The following is a 19,806-nucleotide window of genomic DNA, read 5'->3' on the forward strand; positions in this document are numbered from 1 at the left end:
GATGGCTGCAGCACACTTCCTTGCAGCCACCGCTGCTGGAAAACACGGGCTTGGCCATGACCTTGGAGGTTCAAACCAGTACAGAAACGAGAGAGATGCTGTCGTAGGCGGGATGGCTTCCAGCACGACTGCTGAATCACAGTTGAAGTGAGCTGGCACTGAAGCAGAGCTCTCCCCAGAGGGAAAGCTGGGGGAACTTGGAGAAACTAGAATTGAAAAGATATGGGTTTGATGGATGGACTATAGTTGGACAGGGAATTGGCTGGATGGCTGTGTCCAAAGAATTGCAGTCAATGGCTCAATGTGCAAGTGGAAACCTGCAATGAATGGTGTCCATATTGGGACCGATACTATTTCATATCTTCATCAATGACACAGACAGTGGGATCGAGTGCACCCTCAGCAAGTTCGCAGGTGACACCAAGCTGAATGGTGCAGTCAATATGCTGGAGGGAAGGGGTGACATCCAGAGGGACCTGGACAGGCTGGAGGAGTGGGTCCATGTGAACCTCAAGAACTTCAACCAGGCCAAGGGCAAGGTCCTGCACCTGGGTCAGGGCAATTCCCACGACCAACACAGACTGGGGGATGGAGGGAGGGAGGGAGGGAGGGAGGGAGGGAGGGCAGCCCTGCAGAGAAGGACTTTCCAGCTGAAGTCCCATCTGCCAAAAGAGATCCAGGATATCAATGACCTCTAAGCAGTCCTTCAGTTCCCAAAGGCTGATGTTACTTCTTGGAAACAGAGCTCAGAGTCTGACATTGCAACTTATTTATTCAAGCTAAATAAAACAAGAAGAAAAAAAATAGATGCTTGGTTTGCAAGGCACTGACTCAACCCTTTCCTAATTTTCTAGAATTTTTTTCAACTTTGACCAATGCAACCATTTGCAGCATATATGACAATGGGGGAGCACACAAAGGAAGGGAGGGAGGGAAGAAAGGAGGGGAGGAGGGACAGCAGCCCTGCAGAGAAAGACTGGGGAATACTGGTGGATGACAAATGGAACAACAGCCAGCAATGTGCATCTCCTGGGCTGCATCACCAGCAGTGTTGCCAGCAGGTCGAGGGAGGGGATGCTCCCCCTCTGCTCCGCTCTCCTCAGATCCCCCCAGAGCACTGCAACCAGCTCTGGGGTCCCCAGCACAAGATACACGTGGACCTGCTAGAGCGGGTCCAGAGGAGATCACCAAAATGGTCCAAGGGATGGGACACCTCTGCTATGGAGAAAGGCTGAGAGAGTTGGGGCTGTGCAGCCTGGAGAAGAGACGGCTCTGGGGAGACCTTACTGCGGCTGCTCAGGACTTAAAGGGGGCTTAGAGGAAAGAGGGAGAGAGACTTTTGACCAGGGCCTGCACCAACAGGACAAGGGGCAATGGTTTTAAACTGAACAAGGGTGGGGTTAGCTTGGACATAGGGAAGAAATGTTGTACGATGAGGATGGTGAGACACTGGCAGAGGTCACCCATTGAAGCTGTGGCTGTCCCATCCCTGAAGTGTTCGACGTGAGGTTGGACGGGGCTTTGAGCAACCTGACCTAGTGGGAGATGTCCCTGCCCCTGGCAGGGGGGTTGGACTGGATCATCTTTGAAGGTCCCTTCCAACCCAAACCACTCTGTGAGTCTGTGATTTTATGAACTTTCACAACCAGCAGTACAGGGGCTGCTGGTGTTGGCAGCAGAGGGGTGGCAGGAGTGGCCTTTGTGAGAAGACACCAGGAGCTGCCCCCTTGCTGGGCACAGCCGCTGCCAGCCAGCTCCAAGACAGACACGTCACTCGGCGAAAGCTGAGCCCATCAGTGGACGGTGATGGTACCTTTTTGATAAAGTATTTAAGACAGGGTAAAAAACAGTTTGCAACAGCAGCTGTGAGAGAGGAGAGAGAATATGTGAGAGAAACAACCCTGCAGACACCAAGGTCAGTGAAGGAGGGGGAGGAGGTGCTCCAGATGCTGGAGCAGAGATTTCCATGCAGCTGCTGGAGAAAACAATGGTGATGCAGGTTGTCCCCCTGCAGCCCACGGAGGACCCCACATTGGAGCAGGTGGATGTTCCCTGAAGGAAGCTGTGACCCCATGGAGACCCTGTGCTGGAGCAGGTTTTCTCCCATCTTCAGACTGAAGCTGTAACTGTCGTCCTGACACCACAACCCATCTCCCACCCACAAGCTCCCAGCACCTTGCCATCCCCAGACTTCCAAAGCAACCATACTCCCTGCTATTCACCCCGAATTCCCTGAGCAAACAGCCTCAGCCTCACCACGACCTGAGATAAGCTGGAGAGAGCCCACCTCCACGGCAGAGGAAGAAGCCAGGGGACACACTGGTCCGGGCTTTGGAACATGCATGAAGCCAATCCCTCCATGCCAGGCCCATAAGGCTTCCTCCCACTCCTGCATCCCTGCGCAAATACCTAAAGCTGGGCAGAAGGGAGGTGGACACAAGCCAGCCAATGTGGGCAACCTGGGGACATGGCAAAGAAGCCTGACAAGGGGAAACAAAAATAAACCCCAGGTCCTAACCAAGCTTTTGCGCAGCTCTCAGCTACAAACAATGCCCAGCTTGGGAAACTGGAGGCCACAGTCATACCCAGTAATGTTCCACAGATGCCCGAGCCATGTGCCTGCTGCGTGGGTGGCAGGACTGGTGAACATCCGAGTGGATGTCCACGCGCACCCCATAGGAGGGCTGATGAACACCCGTGCAGATGTCCGCACAGGCGGGAGCGGGGCTGTTGAGCAGCAGCTCCCAAAGGCACGAGGAACAGCCTGGATCTACCTGCGGGTGCTCCTGCCAGCACCTCTGATGCCCTTGTTAAACATCCAGCCACCTCTGCCAACAGAGAGGATGAGTCCGCGCTGGGCAGGCAGTCAGCTCTGTGCAGGCAGCGGGGCTCTGCCTGCAAGGGCTGGAGCTGGCAGCTGCCGGAGCAGCAACCGCTCCAAATTGGCAGCTCCCAGGCACTTGCCAGGAGGCAGACCCCCACCACCCAGCTCTCTGCAGGGCTCCCAATTAACGGCAAATGGGCAGCAATACCCTCTGCGGCAATTAATCATCTTCCTGGGCTACAGGGAAATCGTTATTTCCAACTACCCCCGTGCAGCTGCTGATGCACCCACACGCCAACGCGGGATGCACAGCCTGGCAGTGCCGAGGAGCGGGCAAGCAGGCAGCAGCCCCCGAGATCAAAAACGCGGGTGCCGTAGGAGTGCGGCAGGCAGAGACCCAAGAGAGAGGGGGCTGGCGCAACGTGTTGGGAGAGTAGGCAGGAGCTACATGCTGAAGGTGGGCGGTGTCGCGAGGCAATAAAATACAGGGATTTGGGGGGAGTTTAGGGGGAAATAGCTATTTTCTGTGTGAATATTTTCTCCTAAAACAAGCACTGGAAAGATTTGAAATGACATTCAAACACTTGATTACTGCAGCAATTCAATCCAATATACAGCAGCAGTGTGTTAACTAACTTTTAAAAAAGGAACAGGATTATATTCCAAACCTTCCCCTAAGAATAATTTTTTTTTTTGCCTTACCACATTGTAATATTAGGCCACACTTCTGTATGCTATTTCTGAGCACTGGGTAAAATATTGATTTAGGTCTCCAAGCCAGGAGTGGAGATTTTCTCTATTTTCAGTATTCTCCTTTATTTCCCCTTTTTTGAGCATGGTGGTTTCTGCCCCTCTGGGTGGGGATCCACATGCTGCACAGCCCCGCTGCCATGCAACGGGCCAGCACAACTGGACTGGACTGGACTATCCTACAATCCTATTCTAGGTCTCTTTATTTTGTCATTACTCAGAAGTAAAAAGGTCATAGGTATCTCAGCAGCACTATCGGCGTTGCCTGAACTCTGAACAACTCCAGTTTTGTTCTTGAAAGAGTGAAGTAAGCTCAGCAGTAAGCACTCACCGCAGCCCTGCAGGGAAGGGTGGTGGGCAGCTCGGCAGGTCCTGCCCACGCAGGGCAGATGTGCCCGCCCGCCGGGTTTGCCGCTGGCCAAGGCAGAGCAGCTCATTTCACCAGTTCCTGCCATTTCCCAGCCTGACCCACTCAGACACTGGTTGCTCTTTCCTGAACTGGTTTTATGAGGACCTCTGCTTTCCACTGAAAACTGTCAGGGATGGGACAGGCAACCCTTCCCAGTGGTGAGCCACCCACCCTGATATCAAACCCACTCCCCAGCTGGGCTTGTCTAGCTGGGTGCTCCCTGCAGGAGTGGTCCCGTCACCATCCAACCTGCTCTCCCAGCAGACCGCCAAGTCTCCCACGGGGTACCTCAGCTGTCAGCCCTTTGGTCGCTCTCCCGGTTTCTCCTCAACAGCTTTTTCAGTTGATGCACACTGTTCTCAAACTGTGGACAGCCAAACTGGCTGCAGCACTCGCGTCTGTTCGCACCAGAGGACAACACAGCAGACGCAGGAACTCCCCGTTTCTGACTGCTGCAGCCTGGACACAACACGATCCAACGGGTTGGAGGAGCCACTTCTGGCAAACACTAGCCCTGTCTAGCATAAAGTCTCCCATGCTGCAGCCACAGTCTCCTCTCCTCAGCGTGTGACCACCTACCCAACCGGCCCAGCCAAACGGCGCCCGCATGCCTGTGCCAGGGACCTGTCCCACCTCCTCCTCCAGACCCAGCCCATGTGCACTCCTTGCTGTGCTTCTGTTTCTCCACACTGTAAAAGCTCTCAGAGTCCTTCAGCACTCGGATTTCCTGCTCCGTCCGCCTGCTTCCTCCCACCACCTGCCTAAAATCTCCACTTTAATCAACTCCTCCTCTCCCTCCTTCCACCTGAAACAACCACGCACACCGCCCTGCCGCACGTGGGTAAAGGTTACCCAAAGACACACACACAACTGCCATTTTCCCAGCTGCCCCAAACCTGATGGGTTTTTACCAGTAATACCTCCTCAAGCTGTTTCCAGCAGTTTCCAATTCACCATCGCTGACTTCTTCATCTCTCAATAACTTAGTTATAGCTTTGTAAAGCCAGTTCTTGGAACTCCCCTGTAGCAGAAGCCCCTGGGCATGGGTGACGCAGCAGCAGCAGTGCCTGCAGTGTGATCCCCAGGCATGGGTGATGCTGGGGACCCAGTTCACAGGACCTCTGGCCACCCTCCTCCTGCCTGCGCCCCTGCCTTGCTCTGCCGGCCAGATCCAGGCTGCCCCCCTCCTCTCGGCATGCCTAGAAAGCACAAAGCCTTCCTCGTGCCGCAGCGTGCAGCAATGCCAAAGTAATCCTGGGAAAGCACAGGAACAGGATTTACGGCTTGCTCATCTCAGCCCTCCTAAACCTACTTCTGCAAATAACGGATTATCTCCCAGTGTTAACACTTAGACAATGGAGATTTAGCAAGAGGAATCCGAGATCTAGCTGCAAAGCGTACACTGCTGGGTTTGGATGCGATCTGCTAGAGAGCATCCCACCCCACCCCTCTGCCCCACTCCTGCCTGCACAGGCAGCACCCCCAGCACCCCGTGGTGCGCCAGCCCTGGGGCGAGGGCACGCTGTTGTGCACCAAGCTGCACTGCTGGGCGACACGGCAGCTCATAGAGTGGGGATGTGACTCTGAAGAGTGTCAGTACTGCAAAAGCCATGTGCACGCAGGCAACCCCCAGTCTCGTTGTTTCCGTTTCCCAGCGCTTCCTGAAGCAGCCCCATGTTTCTGCTCTTTCACCCTTTGGCCTTCAACCCCCCTCACCTGTCTCCCCCGCCAATGCCAAGCCTGACAAGTAAAGGTATTAGAAATCACAGAAATTTTCATGCCACATGGAGTACAGAAGGGGATGGGGAGGGGATCCTGGCTACTGTAAGCAGATGAGAGAAACTCAACCACAGGCCGGAGTCAAAAGCAAGCAACACTCGGGAGCAGTGCCACTGCAACACATGTCCCCATGCTACCCAGCACCCTGCCCGCTGGGGCCAGCACCGCACCCCAGCTTGCTGCCTGCTGGAGCAGGGGCTCCTGGCTGCTGCAGAGGGGCCGCCGGCTCCTCTTCTGCCCTCAGCATCCAGGGCCCAGCCAGCGCCAACCACTATGAATCCAGCAGGGAGAGGTGAAGAGAGCCCAAGGAGAGCCACAGGGCTGCGTGCCTCAGGCAGCAACCCAGCCTGCTGAACCCATTGCTTGCTGGAAGAGCCCCAACCTGGCCAACCTAGTGGGCAGGAAGAGTGATGCTCTTCCAGCCAGCACTGCAAGGGGCACAGCTGCCATATCCCCTCTCATTTTTGCTCCTTTCCCTTTTTCCTCCCTCTTTCCAACCTCCCCAGGTCAAACAACTCAGGCTGCAGGAGAGGGCAGGCAGCCTCACCGTGCAGCTGGGACCACCAGTGCGGCACACCACGGCCCTGGCCCCGCTCAGCTCACCCACCCACCTGGACCCCAGTCACAGCCCAAGGACCAGCCAAGGCTTGTAAGTTCACGGGGAGGAGACGCAGGGTGGGAGCAGAGCCGAATTCACACGCAGACAGGAGGAGCCAGTGGAGAAAGACATGAGAGTGCAACAGGCAGTGGGGTTCAGGGCAGTGTTGGCCCCACATCCCCTCACCCCCAGGGCTGCCCACCTCCTGCCAGTCGCTCTGTCCCAAACCACGCGCGACACAACAAGAACGGGGGCTGCGGTACCATCCCAGGGCTCTGCTGCTGCAAGACGCCCAGAGCCTAGGAGCCACAGGAGCTCTCCTGCACAACAGGAGCAGCAATACCTCCAGCAGCAAGGATGGGCTTCTGCTCCCAAAGTCACCTCCTCGTTGCCCATCATGCAAGAGGCTCTGGAGTGCAACGGGGTGCACAGCCCAACAGAGATAAAGTTTTTCAGCAAAAGCTGCACCTTGTGGCAGCAATAACATGTCTTCCAGGAGTGCCACTAATTGTTTGGTCTAAATTAAGCCCAAAACAATTACAGAGCAGCTGATTTTTATTCTTTTTTTTTTATGTTGCCATGATTCAGACTACAGTTAATTGATATTTACTCTGCATTCACTTGGTGTCGCGGATCACCCAGCGTTGTTCAGGATGACAGAGCAGACAATAGGTGCTGGCGATCACAAAGCTTGGGCATGCAGGGGGGGTGCACAGCTGCTCTATGGTAAAAGGGAATCTCACCTGGCATAACATATGGCACATCAAGGGGACATGAAAGGAAAAGCCACACAGGCACAAGAGGGAGGCAGAGATGTCCCAGGCACCCTCACTGCGGCGCTGGAATGCTGCACAGAAAGTCTATGCATCCTACTCCTGTGGGCAGCACCTGAGGGCTGGCAGTGGTTGCCACCATGCTGGGAGTGACGCGGCTGCAGGAGCCTCACCCAAGTCTGTGCTGAGCGGCAGCAGCGGCCAGGGAAGGTGAGGACCAGCGTGAGCATCCCTGCACCCAAATAGACTCAGGCTTGCCCCTGCTGTGCCTGCACCCCATGACACCCACCAAATCGGTTCTGGGAGGTGCTGGGCTGGTTTAGCACTGAAGGGAGGTGTTTTGCCAGCTTGATCCCCAGCTCCATTAAGGATCCCCCGGAGACATCGGGGAGGGCTGGACAGTCCACTCCCTGACACAGCTGAGCCTCTTGCTCACATGCACATGTGCCACCATGACCCACCAACCCTCACTCTATCCATCTCCTTCAAACACTCATCACCTGCGGGTGCCCAGGCCCAGCACCCACCACCCGGGCACGGGAAGCCCTGGACTGTCCCACACAGACAGGGCCCAACTTTCACAGGGGTAGCAACATGACAAGGTAAGAGAAGGGCAAACCCAGCCTGAAAAGCTCAAGAAATTCTGACCAGCAGCCAGGGCCCCCCAGAAATCCTGGAGACCTCATGCCCCGGGGTACCCCAGTCCTTCAAAACCAGAGCTGAGGCAGGTGACAGGGAAAGCAGGGATTGCGCAAAGCCCTTGCAAAACAACCAAGCTGCTGCGTGGACCCGACAGGATGAAGCCAGAAGGGCAAACAGCTATTTAAGCTAAATATATTTGTTCTTGGGATGACGTTGGTATGTAAATTGATCATAAGTAGACTCAGGCTGGAAATAAGAAGATGGCTCCTGACCACTGGAGGTTAAGTCCTAGAGTGGCCTTTCAACAAGAATTACCGGGAGAAGAAACAAAACTCATTCAAGATGGAGCTGCAGAAATGCATGAAAGGGTGATGAAAAGCATCTCTGTGTAACACAGAGACAGGATGCAGCCACTCAAGGCAGCCCCCAAGCACAGCATGGTATTGCCATAATGACCATCATTAGTGCAGTTCTGCTCAGGATGCCCAAGCCAAGTGAGGTGTTGGAGCTGCTCTGCAGGAGCTCCTGAACCTCCTCGGTGGGCAGAGGAAACCCTGTCCCTGCACCAAGCACCCCTCCGTGTCTCCATCTCACACCAGGTTTGCTATACTGGGCAGCGTCAGCAGAGCAACGGGGCCATCCCCCGCCACAGCTGCACCAAGCACGGGGTGCAAAGACAGCCTGAGAAGACCTTCCCCTTAGGGACCTAGCCTGAGGAGGAAGAGGAGCAGGATGCAGGGAGGTAGGATGCTGAGACCCAGGGTGGCAGATGGCATCTCCTCCCCACCAGCCCGATGAGCACCCACACCTTTCCACGCATGCCGCTGCCAGCACAACAACGTGCACCTTTGCCACGGTGCAGCTTCTCGTTTCGGCGTGAGCTCACCCGCCTCAAAGACGTGGCAGGAGGAAGCAGGCAGGCAGCAGGACCACTGCTCCCAGCACTGGAGGCAGCAGGGGCAGTTACAGGGGAGGAAGATGGGGCTTCCTGCTCTCCCTCCCCAAACAGAGTCCAGCAAAGCACATGCTCCCCGAGTCCTCCAGCAAGCAGGTAGCTCTGCTGCCATGCCATACCCTGCCAACCCCAACAAGGCTGAAGGACCACCTCTGTTGGTGGGGTCCCTGCCATCTACCAGCTGCATTGGTGTCCTTGCCATCTCCAGCCCTGCTCTGGAAGGTGTGGTGAGCAACCAAACCCTGCCCAAACTCCCTGGGCCACTCATGATTATATGTCCATCAAATCCACGCCACACCTTGCCATCCAACCAGGCTAAGTGCAAGGTCCTGCACCTGGGTCAGGGCAATCCCCAGTAACAGCACAGACTGGGGGATGGATGGATGGATGGAGGGATGGATGGAGAGCAGCCCTGCAGAGGAGGACTGGGGGATACTGGTAGGTGACAAACAGGATATCAGCTGGCAACGTACACTTGCAGCCCAGAAAGCCAAACATCTCCTGGGCTGCATCACCAGCAGCGTGGCCAGCAGGTTGAAGGAAGGGATGCTCCCCCTCTGCTCCGCTCTCCTCAGACCCCCCTGGAGCACTGCAACCAGCTCTGGGGTCCCCAGCACAAGACACACATGGACCTCCTAGAGCGGGTCCAGAGGAGGTCACCAAAATGGTCCGAGGGCTGGGACACCTCTGCTATGGAGAAAGGCTGAGAGAGTTGGGGCTGTGCAGCCTGGAGAAGAGACGACTCTGGGGAGACCTTACTGCGGCTGCTCAGGACTTAAAGGGGGCTTAGAGGAAAGAGGGAGAGAGACTTTTGACCAGGGCCTGCACCAACAGGACAAGGGGCAATGGTTTTAAACTGAACGAGGGTGGGGTTAGCTTGGACATAGGGAAGAAATGTTGTACGATGAGGATGGTGAGACACTGGCAGAGGTTGCCCATTGAAGCTGGGGCTGCCCCATCCCTGGAAGTCTTTGAGGTCAGGTTGGACGGGGCTTTGAGCAACCTGATCTAGTGGGAGATGTCCCTGCCCCTGGCAGGGGGGTTGGACTGGATCATCTTTGAAGGTCCCTTCCAACCCAAACCACTCTGTGAGTCTATTCCTGCTTCAGGCTGAGGAGCTGGATCTGCCTTTGCCATGCTCCCATACTGCACCAAGGACGAACCCCGCAGCCCTGCCTGCATCAAAAACCTCACCTGGCCAGACCTGAGCAGCACATGACTGGGGCAAGGGTGGCACCAATGAGGCTGCAGATCAGGGGTGAGAGCAGCACGGTGAATGGGGGGACACACTGCTTTGCTTTGCGTGTCCAGGATGTGCCCGGACACCCTTCACCAAGTCCCTTGCTCTGCTGGGGCCACACTTGCTTCACTGCAGCTCCAGCTCCTCTCACCTCCATCTCCAAGGTGTGCTGAAGTCTGTGTTGGCTCTGATTTCCCATCCCAGGGAAGCCACAAGAAGCAGCACAGAGGGTGGAGGAGCAAAGAGAGGCCAAGAGAACAAAGTCAGGCTTTTCACCAAAATCCTTGTTTGTCCTCTCATACTTCTCCTCCTGAAGGAGCAGCACACGAGCCTGAGTCTGAAGCCTGCAATGCAGCATGACTGCAACTCCTGTTCTTCAAGGAAACCTCCTCTCTGCTCTGGTGGGACCAGGCACCAGGGGGGAATGTACCCCCAGAAAAACCATTGCATGACAGGAAACAGAGCTAAGAGGTCATGGAAAGCCATGCCCAAGCAGGGCAGCTCCAGCAAGAACCAGCTGTAGCCTCCCTTCCTCCCAACAGTGCCCAAGTAGCATCTCCTCTGAGCAAAGTGGGCTTCCAGCTGTGACACCTACCAAAAGGACCTGGTGAGTAGCAAGGTTATACTTACACGAGAGCACAGAGCCTGCTCAAAGGCATCTGGCAGGAGCCTAGGCACCAAGACAACTCCAAATTGCCTTTTTGGCACCAGCCAGAGTTGCCTCAATGCATTAGACAGAGGTGAGCAGCTACGACTTGTCTCCTTGACCACCTGGCACATCTCTCTGCCAGGAGATGGTCTGCTAGGAATTACAAAGGCCACTCTCCAAATAACTCAAATCTCCTCCAGCAGATGGAGAGCCTGAACAAAGTCAGTCAGGCCAGTCACCTGCGCCCTGGTGTCCAAAGCCACCACCTCAAGTCTGCACAGCTTAAATTATGAAACTGGAGGTCAAGTGTACATGCAACTGAACCTCCACTTCCATCCTGGTGCAGAGCTGTCATGGACCTACTTCCAGGTCTGAAATATTTATTGGGTCTTCCGAAGCCTGCGGAGGTGGACTGAGCGGACAGGCTGAAAGACACAACTTCAGATTTGAAGATTTACGTTCCCAGAGGCAATTCATTCAGCAAACAGCATCCGTTATATAACAGAGCAATGAGGAGTCGCAGAGCGTCGCTACGGGGAGGGATGCGATGCACAAAGACGAATGGCAGAGAAGCCCTTCCCAACCGCTCCAGGAAAAAAAACAACATCACTTCATTCCCCTCTGACTGGCAACTTGCCACTCAAAGCCACCTTCTCTGGGAAGCAGCCCAGACCAAGGACTGAGGACGAACAGCCTGCTTCAGGTGCCAGGAGCGACAACAGATGCAGCAGCTCACTGCGAAGGATTTTAGGAACAGGTTTACCAGGAGCTGTGACTGAAATCAGGAGTAGCAGTAGCAATGGCCCCAACGCAAGGAGGAATAACAGCCCCTCAGCCGCTCCGAGCCTACCCAAGCCCTGACATGATGCTGCCCAACTCGCAGCGCAGAGCCGCTCAGCGGGGAGACCCTTCCCGTACCCCCGCAACTGGGCGCGAGCCCACTGAAGCTGCAAGGCGCAGGCAGGCAGGCAGAGGGCTGCCACCTCGCTGGGACGATGGCAAAGCCAGCCAGCTGCCCACCCACAGGGTGCCAAAATAAGCCCAGGCAGCAGCAGCAACATGGATCCAAGAACAGTCTGTGCAGCCAGAAGAGGGATCAGCAGGAAGGGAGGGGAGGGATGAGCCCTTCTGTGCGACATGGATCCAACCCAGCACCTCCGTCCTGCGCCGGGCAGGTGGGTAAATCCAGGTCTTACACAGACACCTGGACCTCACCTTCTGCAACAGCAGAGCACGTGCAGGAGAGCACCAAGGGCTTGCATATGCCTAAGCACACACTCATTTAAGAAACAGGTTCCAGTAGAATTGTATCTATGAAGTCTCTCTATTAGTGACCCTGAAAAAGCAGTAACCAATTCAGCCAGCAGACACTGTACATCCATCCATCCCTCCCTCCACTCAGTGCTCCAACAGCAACTCCCAAATACTGTTCATCTGCTTCCCAAATTACCAACCCAGCTTTGTCCTCATCTTCTGAAGCCCCACTCCAAGGTCCTCCAGCTCTAGGAGGGACTTGCCAGTGGTATTTAAGGAGTTTGTGTCTCTTGATGGAGAAGCTACAATACACACCAAACTGAGCTGCATCATGCACAGCACATTTGCCTCCAGACAAGAATGAGAAGTCTGTGTCTTTCTTCTGATACCCTGGAGGATGACTTCCCATCACCTTGTAGTGAAGGTTTCACATGATGCTGAAGTCTTAGAAATCACTAAGAAATAACTAAGGTGCTGTTCCAGAGGGGACAAGCAGCACCCCAAATCCTGCACAAGTTTGGCCCCTGCAGAGAGCAATGTCTTGCCTTGATTGTCATCACAGGTGTAATTCACTTGCCATGTTAAAAAGCAAACCGTGCACACCAAGACCAGTCTTTCACTACCTACGTTTTAGTGCCCTTTGGCTGCTTCCCTCTCCCATGGCTCATGGAAAACTTGCTTCTTTATTTCCAAATTAATCTCAATAAATTCACTTCCCTGCATTACAACAAGCCTTTGCATTAATTACCAAGTTCTCTGTGAGCTCAGGAGTACAGGAAGGTGGCGGTGAGGCTGCCAGGCACTGCGCTGGTACCCACCATTCCCCACTGCACTGCCTTCATCTCACCGAAGCACAGGACTGACCTCCAGCCAAGGTTAACAAGGAGGTTAATCCTGTCTCTGGTTGAAATTCTGCTGAGCTTTGTGCACGTCACCAGGGGGTGAAGGAGCAGATGGACATGGAGCGATGCTGCCCTCGGTCTGGCTGAGTTGGAGGGAAATGGAAAAGCTACAAGCAGTACATCATCAGTTATCACAGAATGGTTTGGGAAGGGACCTTTAAAGATCACCTAATCCAACCATGAGATATCCCAAGAGCTGACCCACAGTCCCACAAGACAGCACATAGCCTGCCCTTACAAGGCCACATGAGTTTAATGCCTCTCTAGATCATCTACTCAGACCCTTGCAGCTATGTCCAAGGTTGTGTCGTGTCCTGAGGACACCGAGGACCATTTCCAACACCTCCCCCCCAGTGGCACGGAGCGATGCTGGCACACAGGTGCTGCCCTGGGAACACGGCTCAGCTGACACCACAGCACCGGCAGCCCTGGCACACAGCAGCCTCAGGGAGCTGGAGGCTGGTCTGAGACAACACCAGGCGTCCACCCAGCTAGGAAGGGTCAGTCATAGCGGAGCAGCTCTTGCTGATTTGTGGTGATGCATCTGTGAGGAGTGGGCCCATGCGAGCCTCACAAAGTTCAGCCAGGTCCTGCACCGGGGTCGGGGCAATCCCCAGTACCAGCACAGACTGGGGGATGGATAGATGGATGGATGGAGGGAAGGAAGGAGTGATGGAGAGCAGCCCTGTGGAGGACTGGGGGATACTGGCAGGTGACAAACGGGATATCAGCTGGCAACATACACTTGCAGCCCAGAAAGCCAAGCAGCTCCTGGGGTGCATCACCAGCAGCGTGGCCAGCAGGTCGAGGGAAGGGATGCTCACCCTCTGCTCCGCTCTCCTCAGGAGATGTCCCTGCCTCTGGCAGGGGGGTTGGACTAGATCATCTTTGAAGGTCCCTTCCAACCCAAACCACTCTGAGTCTGTGAGCCTATCTACCATTGAGCACCTGATCAGCCCCACCGCATCTCCTGGACACACCACAATAATACAAAATAATAATTTCTAAACAGGGTGTGGGATCTTATTTCGCTGCCCAAACAGTTTTTGGCATTATAAACTGAATTTTCTACAATACCAAGGCAAGGTTACACTGTAAAACAAAACCAGGAGCACTCTCCACGTCCTGGATGCTTCTGGAAGTCATGTCAATGTCACCATATCTTGTTCACTGCAGATCTCAGACTTTTAGATAGATTATTATGCTTTTAGGCCACAAATGCCCTTTGCAGCCCGAGCTCTGGCTCAGCCCCGAGCGGACACTGTGTCGATGCATGCTGTATGAGCCCAGCAGCCAGAAGCAAAGCAATGACAGCTCTTCCCAGGAAACACCCAGACAGAAACACTGCAAAACCTTACAGTGCAAGCACAGAGTAAAAAAGCCTGGAGGATGACTGAGCAACAGTCTGAGACACATGAATTCCCTTGACAAAAACCCTTGCTTCCAGGCTTCGCCAAGTAAATTTTAGCTGAGGAGCAGGTGCCAGGAGAGAGGAGCATGAGCATGAGACAATTTCCAAAGGGCCAGGTTCTTCCAAGCAATTAGCAATATCCATTGATTTGACATAGGGCTGGACATAAGAAAATGTGTGTACAGACAACTTCCTGGGACCTCTAGAAACAATTCACAGTTGGATATGAGCAGACATGGAATTACACTGGGCAAATGAAGAGAAGTGGATGGGAGGGGGGTCGATGACAAGACAGAGACTTGGTCTCAGCTTCCCAGCCCCCTAAGCGCACTTTTGCACCAGGGACACTGCAGCCTGGAGGGCATGAGCAGTGTTCAGCAGTCACCCGCTGGACCACGAAAGCAACACTTTTGCCGATGACAAGGGCTGCCGGCAGCTTGGAGCCATCCCGAGTGCTCAGCCCTACAGCAACCATCAGCCCTGCGACCACCAGCACCATGAGGGAGGTTGGCGAAGGAGAGCCCACAAGGGCTCACGGCAAGACTGGAGGACAGGCTTGGGCAGCAGAGACATTCAAATGATGTCCCTCAGTGGGTGAGCCTTTCCAGGGTCCAGCCCCACTGATAAGTAGCTCCGCTCAGTTGTGCTCACCCCTGCTCTCCCTTGCACAGCTCAGCACCTCGGTCCCACCTGCTCCTTTGGGCTTTGCACAAGGTGGGAGGGCTTTGCAGACACCAAAGTTGGAAAGCCTCTGCACTAAGGAAGCCCAGTTGACCCCACCAGCCCCAGGTGCTCTGCCAGTGCTGGCTCCACTGGCTCCCCCAGGAGATGCACTGCTTGCACCCGGGGACAGGGGAGCTCATCACCCACAGCTCTAACTCTGCCAGATCCCACAGACTCCCAAATGTTGCCACTTCTTGGGTGCTGTGTTCCTTAACTTCTGTTCCTGGCAACAAACCTCCTCAGGAACACAAGACTGGGGAAGAAACAGCGATACATCAGTAAGGTCTGGAAGGTACAGCCTCTTTGGCCAGCCAGCAACAAAATGTCCTTCAGGACAAAAAGGGCAGGGTGACAAATGCACACCGCAGGCCTAAAGAAGAGCTGTGCCATTTCTGGACTAAGCAGGCAATGCTCAGCCTGTTCTGCAAGTGCTGCCTCATCCATGTACCCTCCCCAGGCAGCCCGGGGCAAGACAATGGCCAACCCGCATAAAAACAGCCATTTGCTCTTTTCAGCCTCCATGTTGCCCCACCCTTCAGGAATTCCCCTCCAGCAGCCTTGCTGGACCCTCACCACCTTTCAAGGTCAGAAAGCCATCAGTCATCCCTCCACCTCCTTCCCACGCAGGTCCCAGCCCTCCCTCACCCCGGCCATCAACCACCTCAGCAGCTTGTGGCTTTCCAGCCATGGTCACCTGCAGACAAGAGGATTTCTGCCTGACTCCAGCCACCCCACAACTGGCCCAGCACAGCACAGCCACGTGCCCAGAGGGACACAAGGAGATCACAGCTCACTCACTCTCGTCGGGGTTGGGCGATGCAAGAATGGCGCTGTGCTTCCTCTTCACTTCCTCCACGTTCTCCGAAATTTTATCGATGAACCCTCGAATTTCTTCCACCTGTGGAGATGGACAAGACAACACGTCTCCTGTGAGAGTACCTGGACTTTTGGAAAGGGGAGGGATTAATAAACCCTATCCCAAAGCATCCATGACAAATCTGAACCACAGCAAACATCCTCCTGGACAAATATTTTCCACCTGGATCCTCAAACTGTAGGACCACCATGAAATCAGACCTTCCACATCACAGCAGCCAGCTTTGCAGTCACAGCAATGTAATGCAGACTCTATGTCCTGTATCCTTTGCAATGCACCGAGAAACATTCGGGGTTTACTTAAATTAGCATCAGATCTATGGATTCCCAGATTCTGCACCTCCAGCATGGAGAACATTGCTGAGGTTGCACAAGCCAGACTCCGTCCTGGCTCAGTCCCCCACAGCTCTTTGCTCCAGGGGCTGAGAAGCCCAGTTTAACCCTCACCCCACAGACCAGGGAGGGCACATTTGCCAGCAATTCCATGCTGGCATCTTCCCCGCACTTCTGTACTACAAGGAGACATGCCTCTACTTGTGCCCTCTGCCTGCCAGCCTGCCCGCCCCCTAGCTCTGTCTTCTCCTTCGACTCACACCACCACTTTGCTTATCTTCCTCCATCTGCACATCAGATTTTTTTCATTCCCCACTCCATTGCCTGCACAGATACATTTTAACACCCCCTACACACATGCCATGCTAAGGGTGTGCTAAAAATCCACATGCAGATCTTATAGCCACCTACATGCCAGAAGACAACCTCTTGTTTGGTAACGAGAGGCACAAAAGTAAATCAATCCCATGAAGAAACTGCTACCCTGCAGAGGTGCTGTCAGGAGAGGTCTGAGAGCCAGTCCACTTTAGCAGCAGGCTGGAGGCAGGCAGGCTGCAAGGCTCCCCCGCTCCCACCGACCGGTCACCTGGCGCAGCTGCCCCACTGGTTTCTGGAGGAGGAGGTGGCACAGCAAAGCATCCATAGGGCCAGGTAAGCCCATGACAGCCCCAGGTCTGCATGGAAGCCTGGTTCCTGTTAATCAGCATGCTAAGGGTAACCCCCAAGGACCCAGAGCATCAGCTGAGCAGCATCAGCCAGGGCAGGACCCCCATCCCCACCTCGACCACTGCTCCCGGCCTGTGGTGGGAGCCTGTACCACAGCCCTGCAGCCTGCTCCAGCGCTAACAGAAAGCTCTGAGCTAGGTTTAAAGCTGCACTGCAGAAACAAATCTCTCACCTGCTCAAAGAACTCATCCATGAAGCGGTCCCGGTCCACACTGACGGTGACTTCATCATCGTCGTCACTGTCTTTCGCCTGCAACGACATGGAGAGAGAGGCATCAACAAGTGCTTCCTGCAAAGTTTGCGGCTCCATTTCAGGGGCATCTTCCCCTTCTTTGCTCACTTGCTCCCAGGAGCCGGGGCAAACACCAGCCAGAGCATGGGATGCCCTGGGCACCGCCGCACCAGAGCACTACAGACACCAACAGAGCAGAGGACGGCCAGCTCCAGCAATAAAGGCATGACGCAAAACACCTCTGCAGCCAGCTGCCACACTGAGTGGCCTCCTGTGGCAAGTGCATAACGAGACTAATGAGACCTATGCATTTACAGAGAGCTGGAGTAATGAACTTTATCAGCTATCCTCAGCTATGTATGAGCACCACGGCTCTGCAAACAGCAGTGATGGGAAACACAAGGGATGCTGTGATGGGAAAGCACGAGGGGTGCTGCGATGGGAAAACACAAGGGGTGCTGCAGAGTACAGGAAAGGTTGGGAGAACAGAAAATACAACAGAACTAGTAAAGCCTCAGCAGGCAAATGAGGGGTTGTCCTTGTCTGCAGAAGCATGTGTGCCATTGTCATCAGAGACGAAAACACCTCCTGTCCCAGCAAGGCAGGGGACGCGAGCTTGCAGGGGAAAGAAAAATTACAGTCCTCTGTATAAGGAGACATTTAAAAGATTATTATCCAAAGCAGATACACGATGGAGGGAAATGGAAAATTAATGGAATGGAAAAGTTTTTTCTTACTCTGTCTTCACTAGAGAGAAGGAGTCAGTGGAATGGAGAAGATTTAAGAGAGAGGACTATCTCTGCTCATCTCATAATTGTCCCACATTCTGCAGATGGTTACACATCACCCCATGGCCCCTTCATACTTTGCAGAGAGCTAGCCAACACGGTCTCCAGAGGGATGCCTCTCACTTCGAAATAAGTCAGATGAAATACCTATCCTTCCTTCTAAAACGGTCTTTTCAACCTATGGTGACTCATTTGAGTGGAGTCACCCAGAGAAGACCTCAGCTTCCAGCCTTGCCACCACTCGTGGCACCCTTTGCCTCGGTAACCACTTCGTGAAATGCTTATCCAAAGACCTCGAGATGGGAGAGCTACCGCGACTCAAGTGAAAATCTCACCCTGACAAGGAAAAGCAGACACACTGCTGCCCTTACCCCACCACTCTGTGGGCACAAAGAATAAATGTTCCCTGAAGCTGGGAATTCAGAATTTGTCCTTTTGGCCACAACTAGGCCCCCCTGCCAGGGGTCAGCAGGCAGGAGCTGCCTGCACAGCAAGATTGGGGCATGGCAGAAGCTACCAGCCTGCCAACGGGTCAGTGCATTTAATTGATGGAACTGGGCAAGATTGACCTGAGGATGAGCACCAAGAGCTTTCTCTTGCTTTGACTTAGATCTCTTCCCTGCCTTGCTAAAAATACACCATCGTGCTGGGAGTACGGACCGGGAGCGGGGTCAGTGGCCCCCTGCCTGCACAGGCATGCCTGTACCTCTCAGGACTTGCAGAGAGGTCTGCACGCTCCCTGCAGAAGGCAATGCCCTTTGCATCAGGCAGGACACAGCTTCTTCCCTGAAGCTTTTTGCTCTCAAAATGTGGCAGTTTGCTCTTGCAGCAGGTCCACACCAGCCTCTCCCGCGCCCTACCAGGAGTCCCAGCCCAGCATCAAGAGCCAGAGCACGACTCAGGCTTAGCGTAGAGCTGGATGCACAGCCACATCCAACACCACCCATCCAGCCCCGGGGCCAGGGGCAGGATTTGGCCGTGGGCTCTGTTACACCCCTCTTGCACCCCAATGCCACCAGACAGCCAGGCTGGAGGGACCCCCCGCCCTCTCCTCCCCCCGTCCCCTGCCATGGCTGCTTCAGCCTTGCTCAAACCCGTCTTAGCAAAATAAGGGCTGTCACCCTCAAGTCCCAGCTCCACTGCTGACTGCATCATTCGTTCAGCCTGTGAGCAAGCCTTGCTGCACCAGCACAGCCACTGCTGGCTGTAAGCAAAGGTCTGCTCGGGTCTCCAAATGAACCAAGAGCAATGCCTACACCCGCTCCATTGCTCCCAGAGTGGCGCAAGCACTTCCCTGGCACCCACAGCATGTGAGCAGGAGGACTCACCATTGAGGAGGTTAAGAAGCATCATCTCCTAAAGCTAGGAAGGATGTCTGCATGGATGGATGCTTGCTACGTGGATGTAGCTACCATCCATGTTTGCATTTCAGTCTACACGCCACCAGAAATCCCGCTTGGTTCGTGCTGTGCTTGACTTTAAGCATCAACTGCCTTCAATTAAGACAGGTGGTACCCAGAGCCCATCAGATGGGCAGTTTTAACTCCCTTAACTCCTGGATGGACTGAGGGACATTTTGCCAGCACACGCAAACAGGCATGGTCTCTGCTGGCCTTGTGCCGCTGTTATCCCAAACAGCAAAAGCGGTCACAAACTCCCACCTACACCCCCTCCGAGGATCTCAGAAATACATAATGCCAACAGATCCCGGGGACACATGTTGCAAGTGATGGAAGATGCAGTCGCCAACGCAAATGCCGCCCTGGACTCACGCGCCTCCAGGTCACGGCATCCTCCTTCCCAACATCCTGATCAGCCTCTCCACGTCAGTGACAAAGACATCCCTGACAGCCCCTGCAGCCAGCAGCCTCCACACACGGGATTTTAGCTGTGGGGTGCCTTCTTTATTAGCTCAGTGCAACCATTTGGCTGCTGGATGGTG

General features: G+C 54.5%; 1 protein-coding gene across 2 annotated transcripts in view; it reads right to left on the reverse strand.

Moving 5' to 3' along the window:
* The window catches only part of STX1A (syntaxin 1A), a 114,216-nt gene that overhangs the window by 58,859 nt on the left and 35,551 nt on the right, over positions 1-19,806 (reverse strand). For both annotated transcript variants that reach the window (XR_012651039.1, XM_075032345.1), the window contains 2 exons: positions 17,017-17,094; positions 15,708-15,807 (listed from right to left, as the gene is read on the reverse strand). Coding sequence is in view for 1 of the 2 variants with exons in the window: in XM_075032345.1 (XP_074888446.1) it covers positions 15,708-15,807; positions 17,017-17,094 (178 nt within the window). In the remaining variant the exon portion in view is untranslated. The remainder of the gene's footprint in view (positions 1-15,707; positions 15,808-17,016; positions 17,095-19,806) is intronic.

The sequence above is a fragment of the Buteo buteo genome, chromosome 7 (genome assembly GCF_964188355.1).
Source record: "Buteo buteo chromosome 7, bButBut1.hap1.1, whole genome shotgun sequence".
In the NCBI taxonomy this organism is placed as follows: domain Eukaryota; kingdom Metazoa; phylum Chordata; class Aves; order Accipitriformes; family Accipitridae; genus Buteo; species Buteo buteo.